The sequence below is a fragment of the Nyctibius grandis genome, chromosome 1 (assembly GCF_013368605.1).
Source record: "Nyctibius grandis isolate bNycGra1 chromosome 1, bNycGra1.pri, whole genome shotgun sequence".
Taxonomy (NCBI): Eukaryota; Metazoa; Chordata; class Aves; order Nyctibiiformes; family Nyctibiidae; genus Nyctibius; species Nyctibius grandis.
The window spans coordinates 58,310,087-58,326,062 of NC_090658.1; the positions used below are offsets into that span (position 1 = coordinate 58,310,087).

The following is a 15,976-nucleotide window of genomic DNA, read 5'->3' on the forward strand; positions in this document are numbered from 1 at the left end:
ACAAAATAGACAGCTTCCTAGTGAAGCAAAGGAGCCACAGGAAAGGCAACCACACACCCCTGTTACTTTGCTCACAATCAAAATATAGCACCAGTAGAGGTGCAGCTCTCTGCAGGAGAGTGGAGGCAAAGTGCAACTTCAGTTGGTCTCTTCTGGTAGCAATGGCTTCTACCAAGTGCAGTCAGTGCTGTTCTATCCCAAGGGAAAGACTGCAAAGCTGTCTTTCTTGCTTAAGAAATTAAATTTATAGACGCATATTGATTTTAGGAGAACGCTGCTGTGCTCACTTATGATACTCTTCACACAAGTTTAAAAGCATTGTATTGAGTGAGTCAGTAATCTTTGTATTGATCCAGATTTAATGCCTCTGAAAGAAGTAGAGTTATACGAGGATGAAACTGCACAAATTCTCTAGAAACCAGGTTCATAGCTTACTATAGCCATTAAAAAAAAAGAGAGCAGAAGTTCATCATAAAAACAAAAGAGCATGTGAACAGATGGTAATTATAGACTAGATACATCTGAGAGTGCTATAATATCTATGGTCTATGTTTAAAGCAATAAAGCAATGACAATATAGTATATCTTATCCCACAAATAAAAAAAACAATCCAAACTCAAACTGCATGATTCCACATGACTTTCCTTTATCAAGTTTAGCAAGAGAAATGCAAATTTTTACTAAAGAAGTAAATTCATATGCCCTAGATTTAACATTTTTCCTAACATAATTTGTTAGATCTTCCACTTATTTTTTTTACTTTGGTACGCTTCCTGATGCAAACTTCCCATTAACTGAGAAGGTGGAGATTGTAACTCAGAGCTAGTGTCACTGTCATGATCTGGTTGGCAGAAGGTTTCAGTAAGCTCCCGTATCTTTTCCTTAGAAACCAAACAGAATACCTGTATAGCATGTGCACTGCTTAGTGGCTCGAAAACACCACAAAATATGGGCATATATCTTTCTGACAATACTTTTTCTGCTCAGGAAGGCATTTCATTCTTCCCTTTCTAGGTGAAAAAAAAGTGCTACAAATGAATGAAGAAGAATTAGATGAAAATAAATCTGGAAGTATGTCAGAAATATTGTTGTATATATGAAACTAGGAATAAAATATATGCCCTTCACTCTTCAAAAATCATAACCATACCAATTACAATTTCCAACAATGTTTTTGCATTCCAGTGAATTTAAGTAAACAACATCCCACTTTTTTGCTAGACTCAACCATAACAAAAGGCAAGACTATTCAAATACAGTCAATCCTCTAGTTACTAAAAAATTATGACAATCAGAATTTTAGCCTTATATACAGATATCTAAACATTTTACTTGAAATGGAGGTCTTTGGCTTTATCTTACCTTGGCTACAGTTGTGATGTCATTAAACTGTGTTTTTAGTTCTTCTCGACTTGTTTCTCCAAAAGAATCATCCTCTGTTTTTTCATACAGTTCCACAGCTTTTTCAATGAGCTGCTGTAAATCACCAGAGTGATCCTCTATCTCAGAAACAATAGCCTGGAAGTGGTCCAGCTGAGTAAACTTCCTTCAGACCAATCTGTGTTCTAAAGGCTGTTCCACTTTGTGATCCAATTTCTCTAACCACTGCTCCAGTTGGTTTTTCCTTTCCAGATATTCAGTCCACTGGCTAATGACAGACTCTAGGCAGCTTACATTAAAAGAAACATACACAGTACAGATAAGAACTTTTAAAAGGTCTGAAAAAAAAAGAGCCTGCTTATGCCTTAATTGTTACACTGTCTGTAGCCATGTCTAATATGTTTAGAATATGCTTTTTCCTCCATCTTACTTTAGTTTTCTATGCCAGCTTACATCCAAGCTATTCTAGAATTTCTGTTTTCTTTGGGCTACTGCGTATAACCTGATATAACTACTTCACTGTCACAGGTTACATGAGCAATCTGTCTGTCTTGGACTAATGGAAAGCACATTTCAATGTCTGTCCAGCAAAGTAAAATACAGAACATTACTGAAGTTCTTTATGATCAGAGTAATAAAACGTACAGCAGTCTATGAAATTATTGACAATTAAGAGATATTCTTGAAAGTTTTGGAAGAACAAATCAAATATATATAGTCCCATTTATAATTTATAAGAAATACTCTCTTCCGTTATATATTGCTCCTCCTAGCAGATCACCAGATTTCTCTGGGATTTGTGTTGAGGAATGTAATTCTCATTCCACTGGACTTAACGATAGACATGAGTGTGGTAAGGATTTCATTCAAAATGTAATGGTCTAGCCCAATCTAAATAATATTTTACTACAAAAACTGGGTACAATTAGAGTAAAATGTTAAAAGTAGCGAATTATAATTTTTCTACACCTAAATGTACTACGAATTTTGGGATAAGTAAGAAAATGGCACCACTTCAATTGGAAAAACTCCAGTTTACCTATATCATGGCTCCCACCCTTGACGGCTGATATTTAGGACCCAGATACCCTCGCATACAGATTATCTAAAATACAGATCTATGACCTTCCTGATGCAGATCTATGAGTTTTCTGATTCATGGAAAACTTTGTTTCATTAGGGAACTGAGGAAGTAGGATCATGCAGAAGTTCACCAATGGCCCATTTCTATCCAGTAATGACTGGGATGTTGCAACAGAGTGTGCTTGTAAAACCCATAGATGAAAGCAACCAGGGAGCAGCTGCAGCTAGTTTGGACGACAGGATTTAAATGTCAGATGTTCTTAACAGAGTTTTAAAGAGATGGAATTTGATTATTAAAATAATGCTTTACTTAGGAGGAGAAATCAGATATACAAATACAAAATGGGGATAACTGCCTAGGCTTAGTACTGTGGAAAAAGGTTTGAAGATAGTAGAGGGATAAGAAAGTAAACAAAATTCAATAATATGATCTATTTGCAAAGAAAGGAAAATCTCATTCTGGACTGCATTAAGAAGAGTGTTTGTATGAAGGAAAATGGAAAGTACTGATACTCTATTCAGAATTAATAGGTCTCGAATACAGTAAGAGGTCACCCACTTTCATCCTTATTATCTTTTAAGAAAAATGTAGACAAATCAGTGATAGTCTGCAAATCTATTGAAAAAAGAAACAAAGATGAAAGAGGTCCATTAAGTATTCATACTGAGAAACATCAGTGCTGTCTAGAACGAGATGATGGAGGCCTCCAAATATATAAAATGGTCTCACACAGGCAATAAGAAAAGCTTTCCATTTCTACTGAGGTTAAGACAAGAAGAAATCAGCTTAATTTGCAAGAAAGATTATTTGGAGTGCACATTAGGATTTTTTTTAAATTAAGAAACATAATGAAAGACAGAACTGAGAAACTTCCCTAGAGTTTTGTAAGGAATAGGTAGATAAATGTGTTAGATGTTCTAGGTCCTGCCCAAGTACAGGTTCAATAACTCAGAAAGCCCTTGCTAGCTTTTTCTCTGTATGAATTTGTATGATTTCTATTTATTTTAAAATTATCATCAAGTAACATCTCATACAAAATTTTATTAATCTGATAGGGTCAACTCATCTTTTTTATAGAAGGATGTATTTTTTTCAGGCAATTTTGATTCTCTCTGATGATTCAACTTTCCCCTCACATACCAGTAATGAATGAATGGACTCCTATGTGCTGTAAGGTACCACTCTTTGTAAGCAAAGATGTTAGGGTCTGACCTGTGTTTCCAGCGAGTTTTACCTCTGCCAGTTCACTGATGTGCTGATGATGTCATTCCATACATCCTTCAGTGTCTGTAGCTCAGTTTGTATCACTTTTTGTCCTTCCTCATTGCTGCTTCCAAGCGCTTGCTCTCCTTTGCCAATGGCCATGTTCAGCTTAACTTCGCCATCACCTTTGAGTAAGAGGATCTCCTGTGAGGCAAAATAAGTCAAAATATCAAATGCAACCTGCTGAGAGGTGAAAGCTGTTATTCTTTCAGCAGTTGACACCATCTTCTCTAGGCTCATTTATCCTTGACAGCCATGCCCAGTATGAATTCCTAGGCACCTTTTTTTGTAAGTGCCTGTCCCTTGCTAAGTGCAAATGATCCAGCAGTTTTTCCCACAGCCATAAATTATTTCACTGCTTTGGTCATTCTAAAATACTCCTTACATTGCAGTAGATAATGAGTAGGTCAAGCACTGCACAGAAAGATGGCACCACATACATAGCTAGAAGAAATCTCAAGAAAGCCCGTGGCAGGATCTCCTACACTGATGACCTTCCTAACAGATGTTTATCTAACCTGTTCCTGAAGATCTCCTGGAGCGACACATCACAGCCTCTCTGGGTCAATTATTCCAAGGTTTCCCCTCCATTAGAAGGCTTTTTTTGACCTGAATACACATTTTTATAGTTCGTTATTCCTTATTAAATGTAATACCTGGCACCTGTCTCCATTAAACTTCATCCTGTTTTTCATACTGCACCTCCCAATTTGTCAAGAACATCTTAAATTCTAATCCTCTTCTTCATAACCGTAGAAAGAATAAAATATAAAAATATTCCTGCTCCACTGATGTGCTCACACCCAATATTAACCTTGATGCATAATCTCTAGTTGCATCCTTCTTTACCTGAATTTGTGTCAGTCGTCTCTCTAGTGTGGCTTTGCCACCAACAGTGCTCTCTGATGATGCCAGTTTATCTTGAACCTGTTTCACCCATGACCACATACTCTGCAATGCCTCCTCCAAAGTGAGATGCTCTTGGAGTGCAAGCTGACATGTTCGCAGCTTCTCCTTGGCAGTTTTGACCATATTTTGATAATTGGTGAGATGTTGAGAGGCCAGGCGCACTTCCCTCCCTGCACCATGGCCTTCTTCATGTAAAGTCTGTGCCATTTGGGACAGTTTATCAAAAGATTCTCTGAAACAAAATATTGAGACTGAAAATCAGTTTCAGAAAGCATATGGTATTGTTATAGTAACTATCAGACATTGTGAAGGTTGCTGACATAATCACGTACTCCACCAGTGACAGAGTTCAAAGTTAACAGAAAAATTAGCTGGGAGGGACTGAAAGGAAATATAAGCAGTATATATTGATTAATACTTTTACTTGTGTACTGTACCATTTCTTGCAGATTTTGGTGCTCAAAATGATCATACTGAAATCTTTGTGTTGCACATTTGAATTAAAAGCTATCTTAATTTTCTTTTCATCTGTCAGACTTTCCAGTTCTATATGAACTGCTACCTCTTTGTACCTGTCAATGCTTCTGAGAAGTTTATAGTCTTTGACAGGTAGAAAGGCATGATGGAAAGGTCAGGCCATCTGTCCAGGATTAGACACTGACTCTGGGGTTTACTGACAAGGGTCTGTAAAAGGGACTAAAACCCTGGGTTTATATAGCCTCAATTAATCTCTGTCTGCTGGATCACCCTTCCTGATACCCTGTGATTATAGGGAATTTACATCAGACCAAAATGTCTTGCATCAGTCTCAAGGGGATAGGAAGAGACTGGGTGTTTCCTTGTAGCATGCTGTGAGGCTTGAACAAGTGAGTACAATTTCTGTTCTATCTTCCCCAACCTAATAATAAAAAAAAGAATTTAAAAAACCAAAGTGTACTAAAAAAGGCAATTACTTCATCATCTATTGGCTAAGTCTGAATTCTAGAAAGATTTCACAGACAACGTGGATGTTATTTGAGCTTTTTTATAGTCAACTATATGGGAAAGTGGATTCTGCTAACCTGGTTGGATCTGAGTGTTGCAGGACGGAAACAAAATTTTAAAATTGACATAATGATAAGTGTCATTTTTACTATTGCTTTTACAAGCAATATTTTAAAGATTTTTTTACAAGCAATATTTTTAAGATATATTTTTTTAAGATGATATTTTTCAGTTTCCATTTATTAAAGAAATAAGATAAGCTTTTCTTAAAGAGATATGTATCAACATTAAATTTTGGAGTTGGCTTCAAATTCCAATTTCCTTAAAACTGGAAGTATCTGGATTCAGTGTCTTCTCATAGAGTATATTGCTACACCTTTCTCTATCTTTCACAAACAGACTTTAACCCAACACTTTAGCTTCACTGTTGCTTTACAGAGGAAAAAGTGAGAGTATGTTAGGAAATGTATTTCATACTACCTTGAATTCAGTAACTCTTCCAGGAACTTTTCCACTTTCTGCACCTCCTTCTTCTTCTCAGGAATAAGCTGTTTGCTCTCTCCTAATGCTTCTGTGCTTATTCTTTCTTCCATGTCATGTATCCACAGGCCAAGTTTCTTGTGCTGCTCTTCAAAGCTACAGGACAGACAAATACTTCCTTAAAAATATTTCTCAGGTGGAGTAAAGTTAGTAAGAAGTTAACTCAATTCTTTCACTATCCACAAGACCAGGAAAATAAAGCTAGGTATCAATTTCATGATTTGAGAATAAGAGTTGTACACAAAACGTAATTTCACAGTGACTACTAATCTAAAAATATTCAGCCACTCTCTAAAAATGTCCAGCAAAATCATGGGAACTACAGTGAGAAAAGAAGACTCCAAAATTTAAAGTGACAGTGCTTTTATTTATTACTAGATTCAACAAAGACAGACAAAAAGAAAGCTTTTTCCAAATCCTTATAAAGATTTAGTCTAAGATTAAAAAATATGTAAAAATGGGCTTTTACTCAGTATTGACACAACACCTGAAGTGCTGTGCTTTCAATCTCTCTAGCAGAACATAACTGGAATCTGGAGTGCTCAGAACTCAGCAAAACAAGTTCTGGCCCTAAGTTTGAAAACCTTTTCCTTACACGAAGGCACGCCATTTCGTCTTGCTGTTGTACCCGTTATGCTACACTGACTTCACTTTCAATTAGCAACAGTTTTGAATCTAGTTATACCTAAAAGTATTTGAACTCCCAAAATTCCAGCTCTAAGTAATAATTTAAGAATGTTTTCTTATTAGCTCCTTAGGAAATATGTCCATCTGGAATGGGACAGGACAGATGCATACTGTGTAAAAAAATATCTTAAAACCCCAGGGCAGAACTTGAAAATTCATTACACCTTTTCCTTCCAGGAAATGCATTTAAATTATTGAGATCCCCACTGCTGATTTGGGATTGCATGAGCTACACAGATTTTCTGCATATACGATCCTTACTTTCCATTCTTTAACCAAATCAATACCCTTGGAGCAAGATCTGTTGCTTTGTTTTTAGCAAAGAACGTAATTTTCTCTTAAATACTTCCAAAGAAAAAAGCAAACAGGACTGGAATAACTGGAAATAATTTCAATTTGTGCCTGTATTTCTGCAGCTGGACAGTTTAATGCAGTCCATCTGTGACTACTGGTATTACTCACCTTCCCAGGTATGAGGCACAAGCTTCCAGGGCCTTCCTATCATTCAGACACTGGTTGAGGAATTCCTGGAAGTTCTGGTTAGACTTCGCTATTTGCTCCTGAATACGGCTCACAACTGGTTCGGGTAAGCAAGTATACAAACTTTCTCCTTCCTTGCAGGCAACATCTAACTTGTTCTGTCCCTCACTAACAGAATCCAGCACACTCTGTGTAATGAAAGAATACAGTTTAAACATGCAAGATTTAATAACTAAAGATAAGCAATATTCCTCTTAGAAGTGGTCAGATTTCCCCAACAGGATGAGAGTCATGTATACCTATGGAAAAAATTCTAAGCAGATAGTTAAAATAAAATTTTATGAAGTGGTGCTACAATTCACAGAGCTCAATTTTCCTATTTGGTCCCAAGGTAGTCCTGTCTTTCTCTGGATAGTTCAGTCATGTCCTGAATATGTTACACATTTCAGGAATTAGGGCTGTTTGCAGTAGGTGTCTGCTATTTGTGTTCTGTCCCATCAAAAATCTACACGGACAAACTTTGACATATCAGTGTCAATCTGAAAGATTGAATAAGCGATAGTGTAATAAAAAGTAGGAAAAGGAAAAGAAGACAAACAAGGCAAAAAAGGGGGAAAAAGATTAAAAATCAGAAAAAAAGAATAGTTTAGTTACACATAAACCTTCCAGAAATTAAATTCTGATCTCTCAGAACAGTGAACATAGTTTCCACTATATTCCCTCTACAGTACATATTACTGTCTTGAACCATTCTTACATTACCTTTTTGGAAACAAAACCAATAAATATCATAGCATCTACAAACTATTTTAGAGATATAATTGGATACATATAGGTAAATTGCTAATTACCATTTTTTAAATTTGCTCACTATACCTGCAAGTCATGTAGCTTTGCCTCTATGGCTTTGCTGTCTCCAGACCTGTCAGATGATTCTTTTACTGCAGCCTTCACACCAGAAAACCATTCCTGGAATTCTTGCATAGAATCTTATTTAATAAAAAAGTATAGAAAAGAGAATATTTTTTTTAAGAAGCAGCATTATCCACAATACTATACAGCTGTCTTCCACAATTATTTTATCCTTCGGGAACAGTGTGTAAAAGCTAACAAGATGAGTCTCATTGCCTTCAATGATCTTGGGGAGTGGGATTAATTTCACAAAAGTTAGATGTTTCCACCGTAAACATGCAAATTTGAACAGTCACACTAGGCTCCCCTTTGTAGTCAATGGGAAAAGACAGGCAGTTTCAGTTTATGGTATGTCTCAATTTAACGTTAGATAATATCTAGATTAATAACAATATATAAGATTAAAAATTGCCTACTCTTCTCCACTGACCATCCAGGGAGCCCAGGAAATACTTCAGATGGGGGCTTTTACATTATAAACATCCCCATTTGGTTATATACATCTCTTTATGGCAAATACACAAAGTGTATGTACGCAATAGAGATATATACTAACAGTGAAGAAAGGTGGAGCTGAGCTTGCCTTTCATGCATATTACATGTTTAAAGTTGAATTCTGCTTTTGTAAAATGCTTTGTTTCATAGCAGTTATCAAATGAACACTTGGTAACAGGACTTTTTGAAAAGCTCCATACAAAAATAAAGTTGTAATTGCAGGTGACATCACTGGAAACTCTGGCAGACTCCAGAATGATTCACAGCTGTGGGCTAACGGCTCATATTAACAAGCCTGAAGACTCACAGAGGAAATGTTTTTCCAAGGACTCTTGCACGCTGGCCTGTGTTCTGGAACAGAGCTGATTCACAGCTTCATACTTCTTTATTAATGAAGTGACAGTGCCACCAAGAGCTTCCAGCTCTACAGAATGGTATTTGCGGCACAGGCTGTTGAGGTTCTCTCGGGTAGAGTCAATGCTGCTCTGCTGAAGCTGAAGGTCTTTTTGTGTTTCCTGAAAATGAAGTTACAACACAAATGTGACATTTGTAAAGAAACAAAAGAGACTTCTCTTTTCCTCAAGCATTCCTCCTCCTCCCATATGCTCTTTTCTCCTACTGTCTGTTGCAAGTCCTAGATACAATGAAGGGAAGAAGTGTTCACGTTTCCTGAATTTTCCAAGTGAGATGAATCCTTGAAACTAAAGAGCCATCCCAGAAATGTGAAAAATCCTGTTTCTCAGTTTACTACTCTATTAAAAAATAAATAAATTTCAAGGCATATTGAATAGCAAGTTATTTTCAGCAAAGTCTGAAGGTACATGTGAGATGCAATATGACACTGGTATTTGGTGGGACTTCTAAATGAAAGGGTGTTTTCATTTGACTAGAGAGGAACATTTGTTTGAAAATTAAATTTGAATTGGCTAGTATATCAACATTAACATGTGCTCATGCTGAAAAAATCTCCATGTGGTTTGTTATGTTATGATGTGCATAATTGTATGCAATCAAGAGAGCTTTATGATATAGATAAAAGAATTCCTATATATGAGGACTGAGGAGGACTTCTGAGGTAGAAGTTTGTGTTACAATTAAGTTCAGTCCAGGGTCTTTTACCGTGATGAATTATAAGTTCATAACTTATATTGCAAGGGAGTTAATGGACTTGTAAACATGCTGGAATAATGACTGAAGAGTTCAATGTAACAAAACTGGTTCTTGCCACAATAAAGACCATATTATTCATTATAGTTTTCTAAAACATTTGTATAAAATTAATAGATCAGAACTTTTGTTCATTGGTGTAACTTCTTGAGTATCACTGTATTATTTGCTAATATTCTAGCAGCTGTGCAGGAGATATATATTTAATCAAATGAAAATTAAGTATAATGCTTAGCAAAAACTCTGATAAAAAAAAAACAAAGGTCACTGCATAAGAAAAAGCATATTCATTTTCTTCAGCACTGACCTTCGCTTTATTTAGAGCTTCAGCATCCAGGTTACGTGCACAGCTTAACAGTGTCTCTTCCGCTTTTGTTAACCAGTCTGTCATCTGAGCAATAAACTTCTGTAACTGCATCTTCTGAGTACTGAAATCTTTCAGTGTTTCTTTTGCTGTCTCTGATATTTCTTTGGCATGTTCCAACTTCTGTCTCAAATCTGATTCTATAAACTAAAAGCAAAATGTTATGTATTAAAGCATTTAAATAAAACACTTATTATGGTGAATGTTTATTGAAAAAATGGAAGGTAGGAAAGTGACACACAATGATCATTTTCCTCTCTTTACATCTGTAAATAAAGATACTTACATAAATAAAAAAGGTCAACCATTCAGGATTAAGTTTTAGATATACAGTAATCCAAAGAAGGGATGCTAATTTATAACAAGCCAGACTGCAAACTGTTGAAGTTATTATCCAGTTCTGAAAAACTGAACAGTTGGTCTTTTTCCTTTGCTAATTTGCCACCTATACAGAACATGACCTAAACACAACTAGCTCCATAAAAAGAAATAATCAATTGGTGAGAATTATGAGCACTGAGGCTTAAAGTATCTCAGTGTAAGGCAGATTAAAATTGAAACCAACACAAAAATAAGTTAGAATATTGCCCATTAACTTGTTCAAAGACAGCAATATGTGAAATTATAGTAGATGTTAGCTGCACACATATTACTAATAAAAAATAAATCAGTCATAATAGGGTAATATTTATAAATGAGCAATTACTGAAAATTCTATTAAGGAACTGTTTATGTTCTTAAGATATGAGCTGAACACACTGTAGTTTACTTACTTAGCATTTGAACGTTGGCAAATAATTTGGGGATTTATGTTTAGTTTGTGAGGCTTTATTTATATATCAACTACAATTATTTTATTGTATTGATTTATTTTTTTATTGTATTTATTATATTTAGTAGTTGGAAGTAGGAGTGCGTTGGTTAACAGTGATATTCTGCAAAGTAATTTGCTCTAAGTTTCGCTCCATAAGTGGACAGGTATTTATTATGAAACATATGATTAAACCTGAATTTTCTGAACCTCTCATGTAAAGGAAATGATTTGGGAGAACAAAAGCACTTCCATGTAATTTGCATATCTTCATACTATAGGGTTCTTGACCCATATCTGATTGGTAATTTAGGCTTATGTATACTGTCACAGCAAAATGTGGACAAGGCTTGAGTGTTGTATTAAGTTCCGTTAAAATCTGATAAATGGTTTTGAAATAAATATCTATTGAGATATTTCCCTGCCTGTGGAAATCGCAGAAGTCAGCTTATTTTTTAAAACTTCAATTTCCATTTGAAATCAAACATCCAAAATACTTGGGTTTGCGTCTGCCCTAGAACATCAGATATAAGGACCTAGCCAATAATAGAATTCAATAGCTCACCTTCAGTGTTTTTATTTTACCCCTCTCTTGTAACAGCTAGTTCAGGGCACTAATTCCAGTCCACTAAAGAATACTTTTGGTTTGATAAAGCAAATGAACATATTTTACTGGATTATAATTCTTTTAATGAGGCAAATTGTGTATGCACTCAGATACGATGTGGCTTAATGTTGTGCAGCGTAGAGAATATTATCTGTCTCATATCTGATCACCTACCTTATAAACTATTTACTCTATTTTGATTTAGTAAAAAATACTTTTACAACTCTAATGATCAATTGCTTTATGGCATATTTTTTCAAAAAAACCCCAGTTAACTAAATAAATATGAACAAAGAATAGTTATGATACATATAAATAATGCTCTATCTGTCACCTTGAAAGAAAAAGGCAGTACAGGAGAGACAGAAAGTTCAGGAGGAGTTTCTTCTTAGTCATTCGAGCACAGCCTATGATTACCAATATCTTTATTTTACCTGGAGATCTGCAGGAGGCTCTTGACTATGGGCCAGTTCTTTGAGATCTGAAATTTTGGAACTAAGCTGCTCCAACTTCAGTTCTTTATCCTTGACTTCAGACTGTAAAAGAGATGTGGTCAAAGTTTCATACCAAACTACAAGAAGGTTTTAGACCTTCAGAAGGATGCTCCATAAATTGCAAAATTGAAAGAAAATGTAAACAAAGTTTAGGAACCAGAGGGAAAATGCTGTTGTTCTATTAGTTTTATTCTCTAAAAATCTCCCATCTCTTTTCCTTTAATAGATTCAGTTCAGAGATTTTTCTCCCCCCCCCCATTAAAATAACCACACACATTTTTAGCATTTAAAATGCACTAACAGCTTTAGTTTCTTAAAATTGGCTGAATAAAGATGGGAAAGTAATTGTTTATTCGACTGGAAAAATCTACTGTGGTTGTTAGGTTCCACTTAATGGCATGCAGAGCATAATACATGTGCTCTCTGGTTTTTATTACAAGGAAGTGAACTCTTGGAAAAAAATTAGACACAGAAATTAATTTTAACCTCAAAAAGGAATTAAAAAATGCTGTTATATATGCACTGACATATCTGGACCTTGTATTTATTGTGGTCATATAGATCCAAGTTATAAAGAAATATTCTACTTATTAAAAAAAAGCACCAAAGTGAAAATCATAATTTGTATAATTGTAGTGCTGAAGTATTAGGCATGTAATTGGTGTGTGTATCCTATTACTCAAACTTTATTTTCTAAAAAATTCAAGCAGATTACTGCAATTAAAGGATTGGACTGTGGATTTCAGGATTAAATTGCTGCACTTAACATCTGCCCTGAATGGTAGAACTTCGTGTGGCCCCAGAAGACTCCTCAGGGAGTATTTTGTGCTAGGGAGGATATAATATTAGGTGACTAATCAAGAAAAGGACGACTGCTATGGACCATATAAAAGGTACACTGATTATTTCTGTCCATGCTCATCTATTTCTGTTTGCTGAAATGGCAGGACTCTTCTGTCAGTGAACTGTCTTTCCTCTCGCCTTTGCAGAAGAAAGTGCAAAAAAATGTATTATGGACTATGCATTCTGTGACTGCAAATGTACACACAAGGGCTCACGTCTTCTGCTATTCTGGCCCTCCTGTGAATCAGTGGTTTGGGTACTGGCTGCTCTTACTCCAAATCAGTTTTAATAGTGATGAATTTAGGTGGTCTGATTGCTATACTAATCAGAATACTAATTAAGATAAAGCTTGTCCTGAGCAAAATACTGATTTAGCACCATTTAATATTCTATCATACTACTTGTATATGTTCACTGTGCATCTTCTTAAGGACATCATTTATTTCAAATGAAGTAGAATATGGCTCATTCTACGGTTGATCTGCTGTGTATTTTAAGTCAGTAGAGGCAGAATGCATCCTGATCACTGGCTAGGTTTCTAAAACAGTTTAACACTATCCAGAAATGAAAGACATCATCTTACTGAAATTGCTAGAACCTGACATTAACATTTGCCCTCCAGTTCAGAGTGTCTGTTTTATTGTCTGGAGAATCTACCTTCTTAGATGAGATTTCAGAAACTACTCATTTTTTGCTTAACTTCATCTGAAGCTATCTAAAGTTTCCATCAGTTTCTACTGGTACAGAGTTCAGTCCAATGCCATGCTTTTTGAAATTTTTGTGCTTGTAACAACACAGTCACATATTGCTAGAGCCAAAATAACTACGGAGCTTAGATTGAGTAAGAGATGTGCATTCTTGTTTCTGTCAGAAGCAAACAGCTTCAAAAAAGGACTGGAATGCTGTCAGCTAGCTATTGGGTTAGTGGTACCACTGCTTGAGTAGGGGACACAGCGGTCTATAACAGTACAGCCTTATCACTTGAGATTTTGGTCCAGAATGTTTTTTATCACTGATTTCTGGGTAAGCACCTGGAAGTCTTTCAGGAGGACCTCCATCCTCTGACTGTTACTTAAGTTGCTGATGCCTTCATTCAGTTGAGAAATGCACTTATTGCACCATCCATCCATTTCATCTCCAGTTTTCAGGATGTCATCCCACAGAGACATGCTTACACCCAGCCGGTCGATGTTGTCTTCAATTCTTTCAGACACCTTTTAGGAGAGGAGAATGTATCAATACCATACACAGGTTAATTTTAGATTTCTTTATTTTGCAGCCAGTTGTAAGACAAGTGCATCAGAAATAATTAGTAAGCCTAGGCAAAATAATTTTCTCAGAGTTAGGCCTAAGTTCTGAATTCTAATTTCAATTTAGTTACCCAGATCATAAAATGAACAAAAACCGTATGTAACTGTTTCTAAAAATTTGTATATTTTTTACTGGGAAAGAGTTTTATGTTCAAATAAACTTTATCTTTAAAAACAGCTAAATTTATTTTTCTTATGTAATGTAGGAATTTGCTAATAAAGCAGTATAAATCTGAAAATGTAAACTATTAACTTTTATATTGTCTTTCTCTGCTATAATGTTGCCTTCCTCAACATATTCACATCTTTTATGGTGTAGCTTAACACAATTTACTGCCTAATTTATTTTAATTTTATTTACTTCAATAAAGTAATAGTGGCATACTTCAGGTGAGAACCCAATCCAAATTTATACTCAGAAGTGTGCACTGAGCAAATTTATACTAGTAACATTCATACATTGTTATAAGCCATCATTTTAAATACATCAAATAGATGTCACAACTTTGTGCTTACAAGGGATGCCAAATCCCTACGATTAACCCTTTGAGATACACTTCAAAGTAAACTTTACTAAACAGTTGCACTCTAAGATCCTAAGAAAATAATAATACTGTAACCTTAGCCCAACTTAAAAACTACACAGCGTATAAACATCAGACTCTTACATCTAGCCATTTGTCCACTGTACAGTTCATATCTGTTTTTACCGCAGTGGAGTCGCAGTTATGCACTCTTTTCAGTTCTGCTAACAAATATTTTCCTTTATTGGTGAAAGTATCCAGGTCTTTTTGTTTGTCACTCAGATCGTTCTTGGCAGCTTCATGCTGTGGACATAAATATTTGCTTGTTTAATGAAGCTTTGAAGAAAGAAAGAAAAATCCAGTTCTCCAGGCACCCATCCCTAGCCCTGTGGTATACGTTATGCATTTGCTAATTCTCATTCAGCATACTATCTAATATTTAACTATGCCACAAAATACAGAGCAACTGACATGGTTTTCTCATGAGCATAATCAAATAGTATGACTGTTCTTATAAATAAAGCACATAAGTGGGAATAATAAATTCTGAATTTTCCCCCACTTGGTAACCAGCTATCTTAAGGACTTAAGGCAATTTTTTTTTTTAATTCTTCAGACTCTACATGTCTAAAATTGAATAATAAAAACACATCATTGACTAACTAGTATCTAAAGTCAGTTCTGGAATTACAGCAGGGTAAACAGAGGGTGTTGCAAACAAAATTTAGAATTGTAAACCCCATCACTCCTAGATACTCTGGAAAACAAAAGTACAAATGTGTTCAGAAAGGAATTAGACAAAATCTTCAGGGCTACTAAGTTCGTAATTCTACGTGTAGGGAAATCTCTAAAACACTGTTACAGAAGAGGTGACAACATATTGAGAAAGGATCACAGTAAGCATCTCATACTTTTGTCTTTAACAAGTGTACAGATCAGCATTAGAGATAAGCTACTAATCTGGATGCAGTATGGCCATGTGGCCATGCGGCCATGCCTACTTTATTATGGCAGGAGTTCTGCAAAATACTTAATGTGCTCCAACTCCTCAGGCCTAGATATGGCCACTGTTGTAGCAGGGAATTCTCCACAGCCCAAGGCTCACATTAATGAGAGGAATG

The 15,976-nt window shown here is 35.5% G+C and overlaps 1 protein-coding gene across 1 annotated transcript in view; it reads right to left on the reverse strand.

The window, feature by feature from the left end:
- LOC137660879 (nesprin-1-like) overlaps positions 1 to 15,976 on the reverse strand; it is a 233,977-nt gene that overhangs the window by 148,141 nt on the left and 69,860 nt on the right. The window contains 11 exon segments of the mRNA XM_068396056.1: positions 1,364 to 1,670; positions 3,700 to 3,872; positions 4,578 to 4,869; positions 6,102 to 6,257; positions 7,311 to 7,516; positions 8,205 to 8,317; positions 9,043 to 9,250; positions 10,210 to 10,413; positions 12,119 to 12,220; positions 14,053 to 14,235; positions 15,000 to 15,158. Coding sequence (XP_068252157.1) covers positions 1,364 to 1,670; positions 3,700 to 3,872; positions 4,578 to 4,869; positions 6,102 to 6,257; positions 7,311 to 7,516; positions 8,205 to 8,317; positions 9,043 to 9,250; positions 10,210 to 10,413; positions 12,119 to 12,220; positions 14,053 to 14,235; positions 15,000 to 15,158 — 2,103 coding nt within the window.